The sequence below is a fragment of the Hypanus sabinus genome, chromosome 9, assembly GCF_030144855.1.
Source record: "Hypanus sabinus isolate sHypSab1 chromosome 9, sHypSab1.hap1, whole genome shotgun sequence".
Classification (NCBI taxonomy): domain Eukaryota; kingdom Metazoa; phylum Chordata; class Chondrichthyes; order Myliobatiformes; family Dasyatidae; genus Hypanus; species Hypanus sabinus.
The window spans coordinates 150,265,779-150,292,067 of NC_082714.1; the positions used below are offsets into that span (position 1 = coordinate 150,265,779).

A 26,289-nucleotide genomic window follows, 5' to 3' on the forward strand; every position below is an offset into this window, starting at 1 on the left:
AATAATCTTATATGTTTCAATCAGATCCCCTCTCATCCTTCTAAATTCCCAGTCGCTCCAATCTTTCAACATGTGACAGTCCTGCCATCCCGAGAATTAATCTTGTGAACCTACGCTGCACTCCCTCAATAGCAAGAAAGTCCTTCCTCAAATTTGGAGACCAAAACTGCACACATTACTCCAGGTGTGGTCTCAACAGGGCACTGTACAACTGCAAAGGACCTCTTTGCTCCTATACTCAACTCCCCTTGTTATGAAGGCCAATGTGCCATTAGCTTTCTTCATTGCCTGCTGTACCTGCATGCTTACTTTCAGTGACCGATGAACAAGGACACCAAGATCTCGTTGTACTTCCCCTTTTCCTAACTTGACACCATTCAGATAGTAATCTGCCTTCCTGTTCTTGCCACCATGTGGATAACCTCACATTTATCCACATTAAACTGCATCTGCCCACTCACCCAACCTGTCCAAGCCACCCTGCATTCTCATAACATCCTCCTCACATTTCACACTGCCACCCACCTTTGTGTCATCAGCAAATTTGGTAATGTTACTTTTAATCCCTTCATCTAAATCATTAATGTATATTGTTGACTACAGCTTCTGTTTAAACTGCTCCTTGGTGACACATAATCATCTTTACTATGGATAAAGTATTCAATGATGTCCTTTGTATTTGCTGGTTTGCAAAATGTTATTGAGGACCTGCCTTTTCATCAAGGGAGTAGTAAAAAGTGAATTTCCAGTGGCTTAAGAGGTCGAATCGCAGACTGTGGTTGCAGTTAGTTTCCATATGTAGTACGAAATAAAGCAATGATTGCAGTAAAACTTTTTATTCCTATCCTTGGAGGAATGGTGTATTTTTCCCAAATCTAAAGAAGGTCTTTATAGATTTTTTTTGAGAGTTGGAGAAAGTGATTCATTTATTCCATTCCCTGAAGAAAATGAAACAGTATAACACAGAAGCCCTGAAATTTCGTCAGTGGAATGTTTTGAAACTGTTTAATGTGCTGTAAATTCTGTGGTTGAAATCCTACACAGCAGTCACTCATTTCATCAACAGAAAGATAATACCTGTTCCCTTTCCCTTCATTTTCTGTAAACCAGAAGATCATGTTGGTCAACAATCTTGAGAGTGAATTTTGCATGAAATCTATAAAGGATAATCTTGTTTAGTTGGGTATTTATTTACATTTTTAGCTGAAGCTTAACGTGTAAAAGGAAGTTCTATGCAATATATAGCAAATTGAAAGTACTTATACAATTAAAGTGATTAGGGAAGTAGTCATGCACAAGATTACTAAAAATAATGGACAGCCTGACTTTTGAATCAAATTTGGATCACTAATGTTGCTGCTTGCCCCATATCATAACACTTGGCGTCATCGTACGTCGAAATATGACTGCAGTGACTTTATATAATGTTGTTCTAGTTTCTTTCCTTTACTCTAAGTAGCTACTTCTCATGAAATCCTGAATCACTTTCTTACCATTAACTCTCTAAGGTTTTCTCCCTAAACTCATTCATCCAGCTATGTCTGCAGATTTTCTTTGCCATCATATAGGATAATTTCCTATATTATCCTTCTGTTGCTCACAAACCAATTTCTCTCCCATATCCCTATTGTCATTTTTTGGACATTCTGGTCCATGAATCATACTTTCTGCATCATTCTTATTATTTACTAAACTATTCACCGATTTCTTTGTTTGCCCATGTTCTGGCTGATTGGGCAGTTAGTTCCTTTTCCCCCAACATACACTCAGTAGCCACTTTTTTGGGTACCTCCTGTACCTAATAAAAGACCACTGTGTATATATATTGTCTGCTGCTGTAGACCATGCACTTCAAGTCTCAACATGTTTTGCCTTCAGAGATGCTCTTCTGCACATCACTGTTGTAGCATGTGGTTATTTGAATTATTGTTCCCTTTCTGTCAGCTTGAAGCAATCTGGACGTTCTTCTCTGGCTTCTCTCATCAGCAAGGTGTGTTTATCCACAGAACTGCTGCTCACTGGATGTTTTTTTTCCTTTGTTTTTCCTCACCATCCTCTGCAAACTCTTGTGATACTGTTGTGTGAAAAAATCCCAGGAGATTTCTGAGATACTCAAACAATCAGGCACCAGCAATCATTCCATGGTCAAAATCAATCAGACCCCATTTCCTCCCCATTTTGGTGTTCGGTCTGAACAACAACTGAACCTCTTGACCATGTGTGTATACTTTTATGCATTGAGTTGTGCATGTGACTGGCTGATTAGATATTTGCATTAAAAAACAGGTGTACCTAATGAAGTTGCCACTGATTGTATTTCCTCTTCCCTTTCAATATATCCCCACCCACCATCCATTTTACTTGGACACATCTTTTCTTCTCTATTTTTAATTTGTTGTTCGTTTTTTTTTCTTGATACTGCTACTGTTTTCTACTTTATCGCCATTTTACCAAAATTCTGTATCTAGATCTTTAAAGTTTTGGAAATGGTCCTAACCAATGTGATCAAAATTTTCTGTGATTAAAGCATGATAGATTATCTCTTTTTTTAATTTATTATGTCTCATGTTTTTAATACAGTCTAAATATCCTAGTGACAATGATTTTTGGCTCATTACATGGTGGTTCTAAGAACTGTGTTTGATTAATCCTTCCTCATTTGCATGCTGTCCCCTTGGCAGCACCAACTGCAGGAACAGAGCAGAGTTGTACAAGTCCACAAGTCCAAAAATTGTTCTAACTCTGTTAACTCTGTTGCACTCGCCCTCTCTTCCTCTTTCAGACAACTTATCCTTATTGTTCTGCAATTCACTCCAACAATTTTGCTCGTTTTGGTTACTTTCGTTGTGAGTCTTGAGAATTTAGTTTCTTCATTTGTGAGTATGAGGGGTTTAAGTACATATGGTGTGGGAATTAGGCATTTCTGTTTACAAGGCAGAGTAAGTGTTAAATATATACAGTACTTGAACTGGAGCTCTCTTGTTTATCAGTTTAATGACACTTACCTACGTATACTGTTAACTTGCTATCTGCACCTAATGCTTCTGACAGGTTTTTGACAAGAAGAAAATGTATGAGTTTCATTTTACCTACTGCACTGTAAGGGCCTGTTTATTTCTCTATATTTAGTTTCTTGCTTGCTTTAATATTTCAGTTTTTGTGCATTGAGTTCTTTATTCATGGTTATACCTCAGATTTATATATTTCCATTCAGTTTAAAGGATTAAAAATATTCAGTTAAATGTGTTTTCATTGTTAATGTCATCTTAAACATTCTTTCAGTTCACAACCTTCGATCTTCTCTGGGATTAATATATTTGACTTATTTTGTTAATATTAAATGGTGCCCTTTAACTTGCCACTAAGTCTTATGTTGAACTTGATGTTCGTTGCTGATTTTTATAGAAAACTGATAACAAACACCTTTTATAAATATGTAATAACTAAATACAAAATAGACACATAATCAATCCTGTCATTTAAAAAAAATCCCCACATTATTTTTAAATCTCCGCAGTACTCTTGAGTTTCTTATGCAGTACCCTCATCTTTTGCCCTGTCACAGATAGATTTGGGACTCTGTTGGTCCCAAATTCTACATTTTTCTTGAATCACCCACCACCCTGATGCTGCTTAAAATACAACTCTTCCATGAAGCTGTGAAGCTTATCTTTATCTCATCTTTTACCTGATATCTATTGTCTAAGTATTTAAAATGAATAGCTTCAATTTTGTGTTGAGTGTTGAGATTCCTCATAGTTTATTTAATAATCCCAAAAAATTGCATTTATAACATATACCTTTATAAATAATTCTTAGAGATTCTTAGGAAAAAATTGAGAAAAATATCACTACAGTCTGATTAATGCAGCATTTTTAAATAATAGTTTTCATCTACAATCAATGTGTTTTTTAAATTGAGCCGCAGTGTTCTCTTACACCTGTGCTGCTAGCTCACATCTGCTGCATTTATAGTTAATGTTTCTAATCTAAAGAGTGTATGTTAAAAATTTTGTATTTTTATGATAATTTCACTTTTGAATTAAAAAATTAAATCTACAGTGCATTTTTAAAAGCTCATTAGATACCTTTATAATAAAATAAACATACAAATTTTATGCAAAGTTTTTCCAGTTGGGAATTGCATTAAGGATTGAGGGCTAGTGTTCTATTTGTAAACTTGGATTAGATCCAAACATTGGGACATAGATTGAAGTTTTGTCATTAATCATTAATATACATTTTTTTAAAAAGTTGTTCTTTATTGTCAAGACTTGCTTTAAGTTAGTTCTTAGACATTGGGAAACTGATGTCCAGGCTTTCAGGTGATATTAGACTTGGGGAAAACTTTCTGAAGAATACACATCACCATCAGTCCACAAACTAATTCTGCTGCTTCTTTGTGGTTGGTACGTCACTGACTTTTGTAGTAAATGCTAGAGAGCAGTATGGAAAAATATTGAAATATTTTGAGCTGAGTTCATGTGCTCTGCTTGTTGAGATGCATGACTTTAGAAAAGTTAATGTAGACTGTCCAAATTAATTTATTTAGGTAATTTAAATTAAGTGTAAATCATCTTTAATTTGTTATAAAGTATTATGTTGCTGTGGCCCCCGTTATTGATGCCTAAGGCGTTTTCTAATTTGAACTGCCCAATTGAAAGTGAATTAGCAGAAACTAATGGACACGTGCTGTCCACTTTCTTCCTCGTGGGAGTTGCCCAAACTTATCTCATTGACAGATGGACATAGGAACTTGCCACATGGAGAATTCTGCACAGAAAACACACATCCTAGTGCTGCATTGCACAGTGATTTAGTACATCAGTACACCTCCTTGGCATGTCTTAAAAATTATGCTGCCTGATTCACTGGGGAGTTGAGCTCATGACAGCCTAAATAGAGTAGGGAGCTTGATCAACAGAAAAATTAAGTGAACTGAGTGTGGAAAGTAAATCCTGTATTTCCTAGCGTGAGAAGAAAGACTGTGATTGTAAATAACAACTGTGACTACTGAATACAAGCAATACCTGCAAGTAATTTACATTTTTATAACTATTATGCTAACTATTTCCTTATTGAACTTCAGTATTGCACAATAAGGTTCAAACATTAACTATTGGAGTATGTTTCTTAGTATAGAGCTTATCAACACTTGATAATCATTCATTATAGATTCAGATTTATTATAGGAGACTATGTATCTAATTGCATTTGTATTATTTTAGGCCCCAGAGTGTGGGAACCACTTTCTTTTAAACCTAATATTTATTGTTTAAAATTTCATTAGTAAATTCAGATTAAACTGGGACTTGTCAAATGTGATAGATGTTTCAGATTAGGAATTAACAAAGGAAAGATTTTGAAGTGAATACTGTGCAAGACAACAGAGCCTTTGTCAGTATTTAAGAAACCATTTAAGTGAGAATTCATAGCAAGCATTGATGTGCAGCTGAATTTTAAGCTTTCTTGAGACTGGGAAACTTGTAAACAATATTTTGAATATTGTAAATATTGGAAAGCCATATATGGACATTTTTGTTACAAAGTTGGTCAGGCAAAATTATGGGAGAAACAAATTACTGTTTCAGGTTTGAGTGCTTCATGAGAATAATCTGCTTTGATTTAGAATGTTGTCATGGGTTTATTGACAAGGACACAAATGTTATCTTAGGGATAAGCTGAAGAAAGGTACTACTTTTCCACAACCTGTCCTTGGGCAAAGGAATAGGCAAAAGATGGAGTTCTTGAATTAGTAAACTTTATGATTCTGATGGCATTTATTGCCCATGTGGTGGTGAGTTTCTGCAAATGTTAGTTGTGATGAATGCAATCAAGACATTCCCATAGTTGGTAAGGAATACCAGGATTTGACCTATCAACCTTGATCTAAATTGTGATAGTGTGTGATTTGGAGCGGAATCAGATGATGGAGGTGTTTACATACCCCTTCTTTGTGGTAATAATTACAAACCTGGGATGTGTTTTAATAATCCTTTAGCCACTGTGTGTCCCTGATAGAGGGAACTAACAACTAATGTGTTGGGTGGACTGCTAATCAAATAGGTTGGATAGTCCTAGATATTGTTGAACTCCATGACACCTTCATTATCTTAACAATATTCCTTACTTGTCCAATCTAGATGGTTGAAAGACGCAACTGTGTTATAAGGTGGCCTCACAACACTAAGATATTTAATTTCTGTTGTGCTGAATTGGCTAGTCCAGTTGAGTTCCAGGCCAGTAGCGATCGCCAGTATGTTAATAATGGTAGATGGGCTTGGCAAAGGTAATGTTATTAAATGTCAGGGTTAGGTAGTTCAAATGCCTTCTGTTACACATGGACATTTTATAGGATTCCTGTAGGGCAAACTCTTTGCTATTAGCATGCCTTTCAGCATGGTGATATGAGTTACTAATTGGATTGATCATCACACATCAGCAGCAAACATCTCCAGCTTCTGAAATTTGTGATTGAAGGAAAATTTTTGATGAAGTAGTTGAAGATGGTTGGTCCTAGGCCATTGCTTCCTGATAAGAGCTTCTGAACTGGTTCCCTAAGACTGGGATAGCTGATTTCCAAAAATCACAATCATCTTAGTTTATTGTGAGTTGTGGCTCCAACCACTGGAGTGTTTTTCCACAATGCCCATACTCTTTAGTTTTACCCAGGTAGCTTGATGCCATACTAGGTCAAATGCTGTTCTGATATCAATGGAAGTAACTCGCATAATCTCTGGAATTCCCATGTGTAGACCAAGGCTGTGATGCATGGAGATATGTAGCCCTGGTGAAATGGGAGTGAGCAAATTATTGCTGAAGTAGGTAGTACTTGGTAGTATGGTTGGTAAGATCTTCCACGTACCATTGATCATTGAGAATAGAAGCACTAGGTGCTAATTTGCTAGTTTGGATTTGACCTTTTTTTGATCCGGACATTCCTGCCTAGTTTATACCAGTATTATCATTGTACTCAGACAGCTAAACTGAAGACTCAGCTTGTTTTGGCATATAGATATTACTACAGCTGAATTGTCTTCTAGTCTAACAGACTTTGTAGTTTCTAGTGCTCTTAACCATGTTTTGATATTACTTGGTGTCAGTCAAGTTGGTTGAGAGCTGGCTTCTGTAATGGTAGGGATCTCCAGAGTGATCCACGATAATTCATAATTTTTCTGGCCACTTGTGGAATTCGTTATTCTCTGCATATGTGTAGAAGCTTGCCATATTATGTGTAACATAATACAAAGCAACACACACAAAATGCTGGAGGAACTCAACATAATACAAGTTTTTCTGATTGAAATTCTGAAGGTTTAATACAAGTCTTGATGAATGGTTTCTGATATACATCTCTGAAAATATGGTAGAGAAGGAGGTGACCTTGACTTATCTATGGTACTGATATGAAAGCTATAGGCTCAGTACAATTTTAAAACATTACCTGGTAGTGGTTAGTGTAATGCTATTACTGTGTCTGCTGTAAGATTGAGCTTCACTTGCTGACACTATCTGTAAGGGGTTTATACTTTCTGTCCATGAGCATATGGGTTTCCTTTGGGCGCTCCAGCTTCCGTACACTTTTCAATGAAGTGCAGTTAGGGTTAGTACATTGCAGGCATGCTATATTTGTACCAGAAGCATGGAAAGACTTGGGGCTGCCAAGCCCAGTCCTTGCTGAAATTACTTGATGAATGTTTGAGGAGTGTTTGATGGCTCTGGTCCTGTATTTGCAGGTGAATAGAAGAATTGGGGTGGGGGGGGGGGGCGGAATCTTATTGAAACCTATCACATATTAAAAAGTCCAGATTGACTGAATGTGGAGAGGATGTAGAGGATGTTTCCTATAATGGGTAGTCTAGGACCAGAGGAAATACCTCAGAATGGAAGGACATACCTTTAGAACAACGATGAGGAATTTCTTTAGCTAGTGGGTGGTGAATCTGTGGAATTCATTGTCACAGACTATGGAGGGAAAGTTATTGGATATATTTAAAGCAGGGGGTTGATAGGTTCTTGATTAGTCAGGGTGACAAAGGTCATGGGGAGAAGGCAGGAGAACGGGGTTGAGCAGGATAGTAAATCAGCCATGATGGAATGGCCCAATTCTGCTCCTACATCTTATGGTCTTTTCAATGTACATGTGACAAATAATAATAATGTACATTTAAAAAGAATATAAGTCAAGGATGTGCAAATTCAGTTAACCTGTCCTTGCTTAATAACACATTTCAACTTTTCAACCAGCTTTTAAACACCTCCAGTTCCCTTCACAGTTGGTAGATGATGTGAGTCATTTTTCACATCTTGTTTAATTTTCAAGATTTGTTTCATATTAGTATTTAACTGATTGGATTTGTGCTCATTTCCAAAACCTGACTGTCTCATTGTGTTCTGGATTATTTTAAATATATTAATTTCTATAATATTACCTCTTAACCTTTAAATAGCTCAGTTTAGGATTGGATAATATTTCCTTGTAAGTTCATTCTTTGATCATTCTGCTGCTCTTCTCATCCTTTTGAATGGATCTAGGCCTCTATTGTAGTGTGCAGTTACAGAAAGATGACTCCGTGTTCATTTATCCCATTGCTCTTGAAGTATGTTCAGGCATTCTTATATCATTGCTTTTCAACATAACCATGGACAAATGATGGGAACTTTCCTCAATATTATTTCATGGAGTCATAAAGTACAGAAGCAGACTATCTGGCCCATGCTAACCTGTTCTTCTACATAGTCCTATCTTCCTACACTTGGACCACATTCCTCTAAACTCTTCTCATCTAAGAACTTATCAAAACTTCTCCTCAACATTACAGTTGAGCCCACATCCATTGACAGCTTGTTCTATACTCGCACCACATTCTGTGTGAAGTCTTTTCCCCTCATAGATCCCCCTTAAATATTTCACCTTTTACCCTAAATCTATGACCTCTAGTTCTCATCTGACCCAACTTGAGGGGGAAAAGCCTATATGCATTAATTGTATCAATATCCTTCACAGTTTTGTATACCTCTATAAGATCTCCCCTCATTCACCTGCTCTCTAGCGATAAAGTCTTAACCTATTCAATCTTTCTCTATAACTCATATCTTCAAGTCCCAGCAACATCTTTGTAATTTTTCTCTGCACTCTTTCAAGCTTGTTGATATTTCTCCTGTAGGTAAGTTCAGATTCATTTATTTTTAGAGAAGCCTGTGGTTGAGTCCACTAGAGAATTAGCTATTCTGGATTGGATTGTGCAATGAACCAGAATTGATTAGAGACCTTCAGGTAAAAGAACCCTTAGGGGCAAGTGATCTCATAATATGATCAAATTCACTCTGAGGTTTGAGGAGGAGAAGCTAGTCTGATGTATCAGTAATACAGTGGAGTAAAGGGAATCACCAGAGGCTTGAGAGAGGAGTTGGCCAGAATTCATTGGAAAAAAATATTGACAGGGATGATGGCAGAGCAGCAATGGCTGGAATTTCTGGAAGCAACTTGGAAAGGCACAAGATATACACATCCCAAAGAGGAAGAAGTATTCTCAATGAAAGATGACACAACTATGGCTAACAAGAAAAGTCAAAGCCAATGTAAAAGCCAAAGAGAGGGCATATAATTTAGCAAAATTTAGTAATAGAGCAAAAGTTAGAGGATTGGGAAGCTTATAAAAATCAACAGAAGTAAACGTAAAAAAAAAGGTCACTAAGAAGGTAAAGATAGAATACGAAAGTAAGCTAGCAAATAATATTAAAGAGGTTACCAAAAGTTTCTTCAGGTACATAAAGTGTAAAAAAGAGGTGAGAATCGATATCAAACTGCTGGAAAATGATGCTGGGAAAGTAGTAATGGGGGACAAGGAAATTGCAGATGAACTGAATAAGTATTTTGTATCAGTCTTCACTGTGGAAGACACTAGCAGTATGGTAGAAATTCCAGGTATCGGGGTCACAAAGTGTGTGAAGTTACCATAACTAGAGAGAAGGTTCTTGGAAAATTGAAAGGTCTGAAGGTAGTTAAGTCACCTGGACCAAATAGGTTCTGGAAGAGGTGGCTGAAGAGATTGTGGAGGCATTAGTAATGAACTTTCAAGAATCTAGATTCTGGAATGACTCTGGAAGACTGGAAAATTGCAAATGTCAGTCCAAGAAGGGAGAAAGGAAACTATAGGCCAGTTAGTCTGTCCTTAATGGTTAGAAAGATGTTGGAGTCAATTATTAAGGATGAGATCTCAGGATATTTGGAGGAACATGGTAAACTAGGCTGTAGTCAGCATGGTTTCCTCAAGGGAAAATCTTGCCTGACAAACCTGCTGGAATTCTTTGAAGTAATAACAAGCAGGATAGATAAAAAAGAATCAGTTGATTTGTACTTGGATTTTCAGAAGGCCTTTGACAAAGTGCCACACATGAAGCTGCTTAACAAGCTACGAGCCCATGGTTATTACAGGAAAGATTCTAGCATGGATTCTAGTGGCTGATTGGCAAGAGGGAAAGAGCGGGAAGAAAGGGAGCCTTTTGGCTGCTGGTGACTTGTGGTGTTCCACAGGGATCTGTGCTGGGATCGATTCTGTTTATGTTATATAGCAGTGATTTGGATGATGGAATTGATGGCTTTGTTGCAAAGTTTGCAGACGATATGAAAATATGTGGAGGTGCACGTAGTTTTGAGGAAGTAGAGAGGTTACAGAAGGACTTGGACAGATTAGGAGAATGGACAAAGAAATGGCAGATGAAATACAGTGTCAGGAAGTGTATGGTCATGCACATTGGTAGAATAAATGAAAGGACTGACTATTTTCTAAATGGAGAGAAAATACAAAAAACTGAGGTGCAAAGGGATTTGGGAGTCCTTGTTCAGGATTCCCTAAAGGTTAATTTGCAGGTGGAGTCTGTGGTGAGAAAGGCAAATGCAATGTTAGCACCATTCATTTCAAGAGGACTAGAATATAAAAGCAAGGATATAATGTTGAGGTTTTATAAAGCACTGTTAAGTCCTCACTTGGAGTAGTGTCAGCAGTTTTGGGCCCCTTATCTTAGAAAGGAAGTGCTGAAGCTGGAGAGAGTTCAGAGGAGGTTCATGAAAGTGATTCCAGGATTGAATGGCTTGTCATGTGAAGAGTGTTTGATGGCTCCAGGCCTGTATTTGCTGGAATTCAGAAGAATGAGGGATGACCTAATTGAAACCTGTCAAATTGAGAAGGGCCTTGATAGAGTGGATGTGGAGAGGATGTTTCCTATGGTGGGACAGTCTGAGGCCAGAGCACACTATTTCTCAAAATAGAGAAATGTCCTTTTAGAATAGAGATGAGTAGGAAATATTTTAGCCTGAGAGTAGTGAATCTGTGGAATTCTTTGCCATAGGTAGTTGTGGAGGCCAAGTCTTTACATATATTTAAGGCAAAAGTTGATAGATTCTTGATTGGTCAGGGTGTGAGGGGATTTGGGAAGAAGGCAGGAGACTGGGGCTGATAGGAAAATTGGATCAGCCATAATGAAATTGGGGAGCAGACTCGATGAGCCAAATGGCCTAACTCTGCTCCTAAATCTTATGGTTTTGTGTACATCAGAATAGAGTAAACTGTGTCATTATGTTAACAACCAACACAAATTAAGGATAACCTTCCTCACTCAGTTTCAAGCTACAGGAATTGTTATTGGTTATCATCAGTACTGACAATTTAAATGATAATGTGATAAACTAGATCAGTAAATTTGCTGATGACACTAAGACTGGAGACTGGAACTGAACACAATACTAGAAATTTAACCTCACCAACTCCTTGTACAATTTCAACATAACATTCCAACACCTGTACTAAATGCCCTGATGATTTATAAAGGCTTGTGTCCTGAAAACTCTTTCCAACCTAATCTATCTGTGATGCTACTTCTAAGGAATGATGTGCTGTTTTCAATGAAATTTATGGATCTGTATTCTCGGGGCCCTTTCTAAGGTACATTTCAGTGTCTTGCCGTTTGGTGTGTGTTATCATGGCTTGTCTTCTTATAGTGCAACATCTCATTTGTTCACATATGCCATTTTTCAGCCCATTTTCCCAGCAGGTCAAGGTCACACTGCAAGCTTTGGTAGCTTTTCTCACTGTCTGCTGTGCCCCCAGTCTTGGTGTCATCTGCAAGTTTACTGATCCAGTTATCTCATTATCATCTAACTTGTTAATATAGATGATAAACAACAATGTACCCAGCACTGATTCCTGCAGTGCACCACTTGTCATTGGCCTCCATTCAGATAGACTAGAGACCATATTTTTGTTCCAATATCTACTGCTTAAAAGTTGCTTACATAAAATTCAAATTGACATTTAATTGGCTGCAAAGCAGATTCAAAGTCCGCTGTAAAACATACTATATTTGCAGTTCTTACTGCACATTTTGTATTGGTACTGTTTGCAATGTTGATGCATTTACAATTCATTACTTCATCCAGGACACTTACGTAAATAAGAAATATCAAAAGTCCAAGCATTGACCTTTGTAGTATTCCACATCACCTCCTCTCTCCTGGCCTGAAAATAGGTACCTCTTCAATTCCTTTTTCTATTGATCAGATGTTTTTTTGTTTGAATTCCACATAATCTTTGACATAGGACTTCATTTTTCTTTAATGCTAAAATAAGCTATATCATCTATGTAATGTTAACATTCTCAAAGAAATGAAGGAGGTTCATTGTGCAAGAACTTTCCTCTTAAATCCATGCTGTTACTTACTAAGCTTTTATTGTTGAGTTACTTGAGTTACTTTTTAAACTAATGCTACACATGTACACCTCCAACCTATACTGCATAGTAGTCTCTATTACTTAACAGTTTTAACGTAATAGATGTATGTCTAGTTGGATGAAATCTTTGAATATTATATATAGTATCACACATGGTAAGCTCAGTCAAACCTAAGATTGCTCATTTTCCTTTGCTGTATTAGCAAACTTTTTCTAAGATTTTTTAATGTATGAATTAAATTGTGTAGACATTAGTTAAGAAATGCTAGTTAATTGATTTTAAGTTAGGTGTGTATGGAATCTGACTTTTGGATTCAGTTGGTTAAATGTATCTGTCAGTCTGATAGGTGGAAAATCTTCAACTTCCGCCCCTTGTTTACAGGAAGTTCTATTTAACCATCATTGGGTTCCCTCCCAGTAAAATGAAGGAAAGTAACAGTTTCCAGCAAATTGGGGGGTGGGGGTAAACTGAAATTAACCCTAAGTTGAGTTTGTAAAATCTGGTTAATGCACTAATGTCTATTAAAAGAACAGTTTGAATGGTGAGAAAATGAAATGGTTCTTTAATGTGGTGCTGGTATAGATTGTAGTGAGTTGCCATTGACTTGTTCAGCTGACTTTGGTGGTTGCTGGAAATGAAAGTAGATCTTGAGACTTCTAAAACAAAATCATCTTAAAGCCAGATTCAACTCCCAACATTTCTATTTAAGCACCATGTGTGCACTTACTCCTTTGAAAGTCTGTAAATGAGAAACGGGTGATAAGCTGTGATGGCTTTTGAAAGAACAGTAACTAAGCCTTTGCAGATGGTGTCCTGTGCTGAAGTTTTGCATTGTTGCAGAATGCTTCAGCCACTGGGTCAATGGGTGGTTCAAAAAACACTAATAATTCTGACTTTTGGAAACCTCGGAACAACAAAAATGACAATTCAACAGGTTTGGTTTCTTATAATGCACGAGCACTTGCTGTTGATGTGAAGTTATCCTGACATTACAGAAATGTCAAATATACAGTATAAAGTAGCTGTTAGGAATAGGATTAACCCTTGAATAAATGCAGAGGGAACTTCCCACTATAGTCTCATGCTATGAAGAGCCTCCAACCATGAATTCAGACATTTTAAGGTACCAATTAAATATGTATACTGCACACAGAGAAACACACACACACACACACACACACACACACACACACACACACACACACACACACACACACACACACACACACAGACACTTCATAGAAAAGTATCATTGGTTCTAGTATGAAGTTGATTACTCATGGGTATTTCACATGCCATGTCAGGTTAGTTTATGCAAATGAGTTAACAATTGGAACAAAGTAAGTAATTTCTAATGTCAGTGAACTATTTTAAAATTGAAAGGAAATGCGATTCATCTGTAGGACAAATGGAAATTGACGTGCTAACTTTCTGCAAACATTTCAGTTGAAGCTACTTGTGGTTATGATTCTATGGTATTAATTTTTGATTAATATTAATCACGCTGGAAGACAAGATACCAACACCATGTTGCTGTTTATTTGAATTGACATAGTAAGGTGTGAATGTTTATTTTAAAAGCTGTTCATTTAGAAAGATTCTTCAAATCATTGACCTGATTTGAAAAGGAAATAATAGCTGATATAAATCTTTACTAATTCAATTCTGTTTCACAGTTGCTGATATGTGTTTAAAATGAGTGGACCTGGAGAAAACACTTTGGATCCCGTGAATTCTGATTCAAGGAAACGGAAACTTTCCTCTTTTGATGCTCAGGGTTCAAGGTATGTGAAGAGCTAAAGTTAGAAATTAATTTTGTTGAAAGGCAGTGACAGCTTTACGTTCAGGGATGTAATGAGTGTAATGTGAACTTTGAATGTGTAGTTTCTCTCTTTGAAGACACCAACAGAAAATATGTGGTGTAGCCCATTGGTACATTCACTGCACCTCAGACCCAGTAGGACCTGAATTTGAAAAAGGTGTGTCCCATTTAGAGGTGTTCTGTGATTGATTGTTTTCATGTTTCACAGTTGTTTTGCATTGATCAGTTTTGAAAAGGATTATTTTTCTCTTATTTTCTCACTGTAGGATGGTGGCTATTAGATTACCTTAGATCATAAGTTTTATGAAAATCTGTAAATTTTAGCTCAGTAGAACAACATAGCAATTATGTCACTTTTCTCCACAAAGCTAGTACTTCTGAATTTAAACCAAGGCATAAGAAATTGTTTAATAATTATGATCAAGATTAAATTATGTTTTAATTAGCACTTCAGTAAAATTGTAGGTGATAATTGTCAACAAGAATGTAATTGATTGTCTTTTCACAAATTTGAAATGATACTGAATGCCACCTATGAATGTACTGTACAATATTTCTCTTCGAGAATACAACTCGGTAGCAATTGTGCACAAACCTGTAGTAGTATTCAGTGTTAACTTGTTTTTCACTCAATCTCCATTCAATATTTCAGTACAGTCAGCACTCCTTATCAGTGGGTTCCACGTGCGCGGATTCAACCAACCGCGGATCGGGAAAACCCGGAAGTTCTCTCTCCAGCACTCATTGTTTGAGCATGTGCAGACTATTTTTTCATGTCATTATTCCCTAAACAATACAGAATAACAACTATTTACATAGCATTTACATTATATTAGGTATTATAAGTAATCTAGAGATGATTTTAAAGTACAGGCAGTCCCTGGGTTATGAACGAGTTCCGCTCCTGAGTCCGTCTTTAAGTCGGATTTGAAGTTGGAACAGGTACAACCGGTATTATTTAGCGTCAGTTAGTCAAAAGTTTGTCTTAGTATATAGTATATATTTTACCTTTCTGTGCATATAAAACACTTAAGAAACATACGTATTTCAATAATTAAACCACTGCATAGCTTAGTAATAACTGTAGCTTTCATCAGGGCAGGGCCTTTCACATGCTCCATTAGAATTGTTCTGATCATTGACCAACTGTAGCCTAACGCTTTTCCCATGACTGATGTTGTTTCACCTCTTTCCGATCGCTTTATTACTTCCACTTTATTTTCAATCGTGATCGTGATTATTTTTGTGAACAGAAACACTGTGGATTCAGAGCTGCGCCGGGTCCTAATGTCCACGACACTGAGACAGATTAAATAGGTCTGGGGTTCTGCTGGGTCTTAAAGACCACTGCACTGAGACAGCTTAAATAAGGGATTTGAGCATCCACGCGTTTTGGTATCCATGGGAGGTCCTGGATCCAATCCCCCGCGGATTAAAAACATCTTGGATATATTGAGTACGATCAAACAGAAAACTGCTGATGCACTTAGGAGATCAGGTTGCATATGTGGAGGGAGAAACAGGTCAATGAGAAAACTAGCAGAAAGGCAGAGGGGTCAAGAGAACAGGGAGAATGTCATGAATGTTCATGATAGGGATTGGCAACAACATCTCCTCCACAATCTTCATCAGCACAGGTGCACCACAGGGCTGTGTGCTTAGACCCCTGCTCTACTCGCTTCACACCTCTGACTGTAGCTAAGCACAGCTCCAACACCATATACAAGTTGGCCAGTGACACCACTGTTGTGGGCCATGTCAAAGCTGGTGATGAATCAGCATACAGGAGAGAGACTGAAAATTTGGCTGAGTGATGTCATAACATATTCCTAAATTTGAATATTCCTAAACTGATAGATGAAGATCGTAGCTTGCTTGATGCTCCTATCTCTATGGCCGAAATAAGAGAGGCTATCTCATCAATGAATTCAGGGAAAGCTCCTGGCCCTGATGGTTATATTGTAGAATTTTTAAAAACTTTTTAAAACTTTTAACTTTTAAAAATTTTTTAAAACTTTTTCTTCTTTGCTTTCTCCTTGGTTATGTGAAATCTTTAATGATGCGTTTGTTAAGAAGAGATTACCTCAATCTTTTTATGAAGCTACTATCTCTAATTCTTAAAAAAGATAAAGATCCTACTTTATGTGCATCTTATCGCCCTATATCATTATTAAATGTAGATTCTAAGATTCTTACAAAAATTTTAGCCATTAGATTAGAAAAGGTACTATCACAGATTATTTCAGAAGATCAAACTGGTTTTATTAGGAATCGGTATTTTTTAATGTTAGAAAATTGATTAATATAATTTATACTTCATCACCCACAACCCCAGAATGTGTTATCTCATTAGATGCTGAAAAAGCTTTTGATAGAGTTGAATGGACATACTTATTTAATGCATTGAGAAATTTTAATTTTAGTCCTAATTTTATATCATGGATTAAATTAATATATTATAAACCTGTTGCTTCTGTTCTTACAAATAATTATAGATCCTCTTTTTTTCAATTATCTCGTGGTACGAGACAAGGTTGTCCTTTAAGTCCTTTATTATTTAATATTGCATTAGAACCTTTAGCCATTGCTATTCGTGAATCTCCTAATATTTTTGGTATCACCCGTAATGAGAAGTTATACAAATTATCACTTTATGCTGATGACTTGCTGTTATATATTTCTGATCCTGACAGGTCTATTCCTGCTATTTATCCTTGTTGGCTCAATTTGGTAGTTTTTCTGGTTATAAATTAAACTTAGATAAGAGTGAATTATTCCCCTTAAACGCGCAAACCTTATTGAATGACAGGATACCATTTAAAGTTGTTACTGATAACTATCTATTTAGGTATAAAAATCACCAAGAAATATAAAGATTTATTTAGACTGAATTTTTTACCTATGCTTCATCAAATTCAACAATTTACTACAAGATGGTCTCCCTTATTCCTATCATTAGTTGGTCGGATTAATGCTATTAAAATGATGATTTTACCGAAATTTTTATATTTATTTCAAGCCTTACCAATTTTTATTCCTAAATCTTTTTTTGACAACATTGATTCAAAAATTTCCTCATTTGTGTGGCAAAATAAAAACCCCAGGTTAAGTAAAAGGCAATTACAAAAATCTAAAAAAGATGGTGGTTTAGCTTTACCTAACTTTAGATTTTACTATTGGGCGAATAATATTCGTAACCTAACGTATTGGAAACTAGATTTGGACTCACCATTGTGTCCACAGTGGGTAAATTTGGAATGTAGTGAGGTAAAGGGATATTCTTTATTCTCCGTTCTTGGTTCTTTTCTTCCTGCTGATTTAGTTAAATTCAATAAACAGATATCTAATCCTGTTATCAAACATACACTACGAATTTGGTTTCAATTTCGTAAGTTTTTTATTCTGAAAAACTTTGTTCTTGATAGCCCTATTTTACTTAATTTTTTTTTCAAACCTTCATTGACAGATCAAGCTTTTAGCATATGGAAAAGGAAAGGTATAAAATGTTTTCGTGATCTTTTTTTTGAAGGTATTTTGATGTCTTTTGACCAACTTTCCAACAAATTTAAATTACCTAAATCTAATTTTTTTAGATACTTACAAATGAGAAATTTCTTACATAAAGTTCTACCATCTTTTCCCAATTCAACTTCAATGGATTTCTCAGATTTGATTTTCACCTTTAATCCTTGTCAGAAGGGATTAGTAGCTTTTATTTATAACATGATTATGAAGATACAACCAGAAATATCAGATAGAATTAAACAAGAATGGGAAAAAGAACTTCGATACAATATATCAACAGATAAATGGGAAAAAATTTTACAAATGGTTAATTCCTCTTCTATATGTGCTAAACATGCTTTAATACAATTTAAAATTGTACATAGAGCTTATATGTCTAAAGATAAGCTTGCTCGATTCTATTCTCATATTAACCCTCAATGTGACAGATGTCATTTAGAAGTGGCTTCATTGACCCACATGTTTTGGTCATGTCCCACTTTACATAACTATTGGAAGGACATATTTGGTGCCATTTCCTCAATTTGGAATATCGATTTACAACTTAATTTTATTACTGCAATTTTTGGTATACCAAATGAGGATGGTAATCAGTTTTCCCCTCCAATCAGACGAATGATTGCTTTTGTAACATTAATGGCCAGAAAGTCTATATTACAAAACTGGAAAGAAGTAAATCCTTCTACCACGTCTCAGTGGTTTTCTCAAACTATTTCTTATCTGAGTTTGGAAAAAATTAGAAGCACTATTTTTGACTCATCAATTAAATTTGAAGAAACTTGGGGACTGTTCATTCGACATTTTCATATGAATTAATTTGGCCTTTTTCAGACCTTCTCTCCGCTTATTCTTGTTCAGGTATGGAGTTCCGGAGTTTCTTGACACTATCATATACTTATAAACTGTTATTATTGCCCATGTTAGTTTAGTTTAGTGTTTTTTTTCAATATATATTCTCTTTTATATATTTTCAAATTTTTTTTCCTTTTCTTTTGATGATTATTTTTGTTTTTTTTTCATATATAATTATATAGACTTGATTGATTAATGTACTTTTTTTGTTGATGTTTAATAGGATATTATTATCTTATTATTAATGTAATTTCAAGTCTATTGTATTTATAACCTATTCATTATTATGTTATGTTTTTTCTTATATATATATATATATATGAAACTCAATAAAAAGATTGAAAAAGAAAGAGTGATGTCATAACAATAACCTCTCACTCAGTGTCAGCAAGACCAAGGAACTGATTGTAGACTTCAGGAGAGGGAAACCAGAGGTCCATGAACCAGTCCTCACTGGAGAATTAGAGGTGGAGAGGGTTAGCAACTTTAAATTCCCGAGTGTTACTTTTTCAGAGGACCTGTCTAGGACTCGGTATGTAAACATAATTGCAAAGAGAGGACTGCAGTGCCATGATTCAATGCACTATCTTTTGTAGGGTTTTCCATTCGAAGGCATTAGTGTTTCCATACCAGGCTGTGATGCAGCCAGTCAGTAAATTTTCCACTACACATCTATAGAATTTTGTCATTTTTTCCGACATGATAGGTAAATCCCTCCCAACCATTGAGCACATCTAAACGAAACACTGTCATAAGAAAGCAGCATCCATCATCAGAAATCCTCACCACCCAGGTAATGCTATTTTCTTGCGGCTGCCATCAGGGAGAAGGTACAAGAGCCTCAGGACTCGTGTCACCAGGTTCAAGAACAGTTACAGAAAAGCCTCAATATCAGGCTTTTGAACAACAGGATATAACAGGATAACAGAACAACAGGATATTTGTTTATATTAGCATTTGCACAGTTTGTTGTCTTCTGGTTGATCTTTCATTGATCCTGTAAGAGTTACTATTCTATAGATTTGCTGAGTTTGCCTGCAGAAAAATGAATCTCAGGGTTGTATGTGGTGACATAGTACTCTATAATAAAATTAACTTTGAAATTTGAAGGGTGCATTGCAAAGTTGAACTATTTTTTTTAAATTCTGAGAGGAAAAGTAATATAGGTACAATCTGAAGCTGAAGTATCCACAGGCATTTGTGAAGAGATGGAGCTAGTTTTCTGAAAATGTTGAATTCAATTATCAGGTTTACGGACTTGAAGTTTGCCCCAGTGAATAGATGAGGTGGTTATTCCTTAAGTTCATGTTGAGTATCATTGTAATAACATAGGAAACTAAAGACAGTGGGAATGAGATAGAGAATAAAGAGATGGATAATGGAAGCTCAAACTAAACAAAAGTGCTCTGCAGAACAGTCACCTAATCTGCATTTGATTTCTTCCGTGCGGAGGAGATCACTTCATGAGCACCCAGTGCCAACACTGAATTGGAAGGAGTACTTAAAGGAATTAGCTCTTCTTCATAAAAAGAGAAAATCTGCAGTTGCTGGAAATCTGAGCAACACAAACAAAATTCTGGAGGAACTCAGCAGACCAGGCAGCATCTAGGAAAAGAGTACTGTTGATGTTTCAGGCCAAACTCCAGCCCTGCTAAAGGTTTCGGCCCAAAACGTTGACTGTACAATTTTTGTAGATGATGCCTGGCTTGCATTTTATGTGTGTAGCTGTTCTTCATGCCTCCTTGTTTTTCTGCACTCCTGTGTTCACTTCCCTCCCCTCCTAGCTATGGAAGGAAGGGTTCTGTCTGTTTTTCTTGCAGTCCACCTGTGTCAACATTCAGTGCATCATTATCTATGATATCTGTCACTCTATGAAATTTCAGCATCAGACTTGCCTTCCCTTTCCCTCATTGCTCAGTGCTCTGAAGGATTGATTTCTCTTTGACTCCCTGGCTTTCTCACCCGCCTTCATCAGCTGCTCCCTTGTTCTAAGCACTTTTGCATGGAACCTTGGGTGATACAGCATCTTCCCTTCACCCTCCCCACAATCTCTGCAGGTAAAGCAGCAACTCAGTTGCATTTACAATTTGGTGTATTACATTCAGTTTTCTCTGTGACCACTTTGACTATTTAGAGTTTCTAGGCAATGATTCAAATATGATGGCAGAATATAGTATTAATGGGAAGACTTGGCTGTGTGGAGGATCAGAGGGATCTTGGGGGCCTAGTCCATAGGACACTCAAAGCAGCTGGGCAGGTCGACTCTGTGGTTAAGAAGATGTATGGTGTATTGGCCTTCATCAATTGTTGAATTGAATTTAGGAGCCGAGAGGTAATGTTGCAGCTATCTAGGACCCTGGTCAGACCCCACTTGGAGTACTGTGCTCAGTTCTGGTCGCCTCACTACAGTAAGGATGTGGAAGCCATAGAAAGGGTGCAGAGGAGATTTACAAGGATGTTGACTAGATTGGGGAGCATGCCTTATGAGAATAGTTTGAGTGAACTCAGTCTTTTCTCCTTAGAGCAAAGGAGGATGAGAGTTGACCTGATAGAGGTGTGCAAGATGATGAGAGGCATTGTTCATGTGGATAGTCAGAGGCTTTTCCCCAGGGCTGAAATAGTTACCACAAGAGGACACAGGTTTCAGGTGCTGGGGAGTAGATACAGAGGAGATGTCAGGCGTAAGTTTTTTACTCCGAGAGTGGTGAGTGCGTGGAATGGTCTGCCGGCAACAGTGTGGAGGCAGATACGATAGGGTATTTTAAGAGACTTTTAGGTAGGTACATGGAACTTAGAAAAATAGAGGGCTTTGGGTAAGCCTAGTAATTTCTAAGGTAGGGACATGTTCGGCACAATTTTGTGGGCCGAAGAGCCTGTATTATGCTGTAGGTTTTCTATGTTTCTAAACCTTCCAGCTGCCTGCCAAGTTGAATTTTAATCTTACCTCCTATTTTGTCATTGATCTCCCACACTTGGAACAGCACTTCAAAAAGTAGTGGATACAACCCAGTCCATCACAGGAAAAGCCCTCCCCAGCATTGATGCCCATCATAGGAAAGCAGCATCCATCACCTAGGGCCCCACCATCCAGCCCACGTTCTCTTATAACCATATAACCATATAACAATCACAGCACGGAAACAGGCCATCTTGGCCCTCCTAGTCCGTGCCGAACCCTTAATCTCACCTAGTCCCACCTACCCGCACTCAGCCCATAACCCTCCACTCCTTTCCTGTCCATATACCTATCCAATTTTACCTTAAATGACACAACTGAACTGGCCTCTACTACTTCTACAGGAAGCTCATTCCACACGGCTATCACTCTTTGAGTAAAGAAATACCCCCTCGTGTTTCCCTTAAACTTCTGCCCCCTAACTCTCAAATCATGTCCTCTAGTTTGAATCTCCCCTACTCTCAATGGAAACAGCCTGTTCACATCAACTCTATCTATCCCTCTCAAAATTTTAAATACCTCGATCAAATCCCCCCTCAACCTTCTACGCTCCAATGAATAGAGACCTAACTTGTTCAACCTTTCTCTGTAACTTAATTGCTGAAACCCAGGTAACATCCTAGTAAATCGTCTCTGCACTCTCTCTAATTTATTGATATCTTTCCTATAATTCGGTGACCAGAACTGCACACAATATTCCAAATTTGGCCTTACCAATGCCTTGTACAACTTTAGCATTACATCTTCTGCTGCCACCATTAGGAAAGAGATACAGGAGCCTCAGGACCCACACCACCTAGTTCAAGAACAGTTACTACCTTTCAACCATTAGTCACCTGAACCATTGTGAATATAACCTCACTCATCACGAAACTGAGCTGATACCACAACTTATGGATTCACTTTCAATGACTCTAGAACTAGCCATCAATATTATTTATTTATTTGTTTGGGTTGTTTGTGATTGTGCAGTTCGTCGTCTTTCACATAGTTTGTCCGTCTTTGTATGTGGTTTTTCATTCTATTGTATTTCTTTGCATCTATTGCAAATGCCTGCAATAAAATGGATGTCAGAGTAGTTTATGATGACATATACATAATTTGATAATAAGTTTACTTTGAACTGTGAATTTAATTTTCCATATAATGGAAAATATATGGGAAAAATTCCACATAATGGAACTTGATAATGATTTTAACCATTTCAGACAATCACCTTTTTTCTCCACGGAGGATGGTGGATACCTTTACAAAGGTAGAGCATTCCTATGAAACCTTTCTTACGCCAAAATGGCGTAAAGCGAATAACCATTAATTTATTTGGGAAAAATGTTCTTAAAAGCGAAAATCCTCTTTGTAGTGCAAAAACAGGTTACTAATGTAGGTCCTTTGTAAAAGTGAAGCGGCATAAAGCGAACATTCGTAAAGCGGGGGACACCTGTATTTCAGTTTAACTCTTGTTCATTTATTTCCTTATCTGTTGCCATTTGAAGTGATTGCTACTTTGACATTTTGGTCTCTCCATCCCTCCTGTTTTATGGAACTTGAACTGCAAACTTGTGTCTTTGTCACTTTTTTATTCTGATGGGGATCATTAACTTGAAATGTTGACTATCCTCTGCCTGAATATTCTGTGACCTACTGAGTGGTCCTGGCATCTTCTGTTTTTGTTTTGGACATTCAGTATTTGACTGTATTTAAGAATAGCATTTCAATGTACTCCTCATAATACAGATGGCAATATATTTAACCCTGTTTGCATAACTGTAGGATCATATCAAAAGATAATTACTTTTTAAAGAATAGTATCCAGAACCATTTACATGTCAAGATTCACCAGCCAGTATCTTCAAAATTGTTAAAGCCTTTAACGTACCTATTGAGCTTCAATCACCAAAAGATGCTTCATTTTAAGAGCTGCCCTGAAGGCCTGCAAATGTGCGCAGTTAGCTGCAGCACTCAATACAAATTAATTCAATCTTTATGGTTAACCAGATTTGTGGGTGGAGTCAGCTTTTAGTGCGACAAATTACGGAAACTCAATTTGCCTTTGGCGTAATTTCCACTTGAATTTCCATGATCTATTTTACTGGTTTGATGAATGTCATGCAAGTCGCACTGAAAACAAAATCCATTGCAATCTATTGGAAACCCCAGGCTAGTAATGTTTAGTTCACATGGGTTTGGAAGTGAGTTTGGCAATTATTTAAACAGATGAAATTGGAAGTTTATTGGCTAGTAAGTTAAATTAAAATATTTCAATTTTGCAGACCTTGTGCAACAAAAAAAAACTTTATATATATTGTATATGGGATAAAAGCTTGCATACACTTTTCATGTTCCTTTCAAAATGTCTCCAAGACCTGTATAGCCAAAGAAGCATAGTCATTGTAATAAAGGAAATTTGGGTGGATTTCCTTTTGCATCTATCAATAGTAATGTTTGTAAAATTCAAGTATTTAAACACTATGCAGTAAACACTTTGATTTTCAACATGAATATTGAAGCACTTGTAATTTTTACTGCATTCATTACAGATTCTTTCTTTGTTTACATTCTCATTGAGAGCAGCTTGATATGTTCTGAAACAAATGAAGTTGCATTCTTTTTGATTGCCAATTGCTAGTTGATTTATTTGTGGAAACTCCACTTGAGTAAGCAATGCCCCTTTAAATTAGCTCCCTAAAAATGCTGAACTGTATGTAGGGTTTGAAACTCTGAATTTCACCATTCCCAAAATATTGATAATTTTAGATACCATTAATTTTACATATATAACACGGGCTTGAGATTCCAATAAAGCATCTTACTTATGAATGTATTTGACAGAACTTGCCCAAACATGTAGTAATCTGCTCAACAGATGTCTTGGCACAAACAATATGCTTTTTGAGACTTGCATCAAACATGATTGAGTTTTAAATTGGATTCTTCCTCTGTGAATTTTAAATGCATCATTCTGTAACTCGCTCAAGCTAGTAATGTGCTGCCACCTGTAGGGAGATCTGCAGTACTGCCACAGGAGTTTTTTTTTTGGTCACAATAAACTCTTTCTAAATATTAGAAAACTTGGCTGTATCACCTGGAATTGTAAATTATGTTATTTTAAATGTGCATGTTTACATTGCATAATTGTATTTCAATTTCATTTGACTGTACTGCTCTGTGCTTAAGAAGCAATTGAGGTTCAGAAATTTTTAAAAATCTTTTTTAAAGATACAGCACAGAAACAGACCCTTCTGGCTCAGCAGTCTATGCTGCCCAATAACACCCATGTGACCATTTAATCTGTTAGCCCATACTTCTTTGGAATGTAGGAGGAAACGGGCACCTGGATGAAACCCACACAGTCACAGGGAGAGTGTACAATCTCATTGTAGACAGTGGTGGAAAATGTATTCAGAGATATAGAAATCAGAAGTCTGTGTGTATTTATCTGCATAACAATTTCATTTTTCAAATTCCAAATGATAAAATCTAAACAAGGAACTTGCAGAAAATAGTTGTAAATTAGGAATTTTAATACTTCAACATAAATGTTTATAAGATTATTAGTTCCATAAACTGTGGAGTTGAGTAAGAGCTGTCAATTTTGATCTTATGTACACTTCGGTGTATTAGGTGGATGAAGTCAAGATTTCCTTTAACTTAAGAACAAAGGACAGAAAAATGGCTGATAGAGCCTATGCCTCACATCTGCAGTGACTTGGGGTCCAATCCTGACCTGGGATGCCATCTGTGTGGAATTTGCGTGTTTTCGCTGTGACACTATAGGTTTGCTCTGGTTTCCACCCACATCTTAATGATATGTGGGTTGTTAAGTTAATTTGCAGCTTAAAATTGCCTGTATCATGTAGGCGAGTTGTGGAATCGAATGAGTGGATGGGAATGGTGGAGAATAAAATGGGAGTGCTGTAGAATTGTAAAATAATTAGTGATTATGCTCAGTACAAACCTGCCGAACTGAAGGACGGGTTTCTGATCTGCAAGACTCTGATATTTGGCTGGAGCTGCATGCTCAGCAGTTTTCTGGCGAGGCGGAGCAGGGCACGAACTGCAACTTGCAGTGTTGTGGCGTGGTAGGAAGTTAGAGGGGAGTGGGGTTGGGAGATGTGGAGGACCAGTCACATCTGCATTCAGTTTATATGGCTATCTTACCAAACTCCCCCACCTTGGATGCCAAAGTGAATTGATTTCCATGTTATGTAAATTCACAGACCATCGTGACGCAAAAGTTTTTATGCCGCAGAATTCGCACCATGTACATATGCAGTAATTTTTTTTTGCCTGATTGAAGCATTGTGAGACATGCAGTGATTTTAGCACTGTACAGCAAACTAGAGAGCAAAATGTTGACATTAAATTTGTTTCTGCCTTCTGACTTGCTCTGCGGTTTACATGT

At 36.8% G+C, this 26,289-nt stretch overlaps 1 protein-coding gene across 11 annotated transcripts in view; it reads left to right on the top strand.

Moving 5' to 3' along the window:
* LOC132399903 (nuclear receptor coactivator 3-like) overlaps positions 1 to 26,289 on the top strand; it is a 226,414-nt gene that overhangs the window by 139,654 nt on the left and 60,471 nt on the right. For 10 of the 11 annotated variants that reach the window (XR_009514133.1, XM_059980802.1, XM_059980812.1 and 7 more), the window contains one exon: positions 14,409 to 14,516. Coding sequence is in view for 10 of the 11 variants with exons in the window: in XM_059980802.1 (XP_059836785.1) it covers positions 14,428 to 14,516 (89 nt within the window). In the remaining variant the exon portion in view is untranslated. Of the gene's footprint in view, positions 1 to 2,749; positions 2,877 to 14,408; positions 14,517 to 26,289 lie in introns of those variants that run through there. The other variant, XM_059980811.1, reaches the window with a different exon arrangement.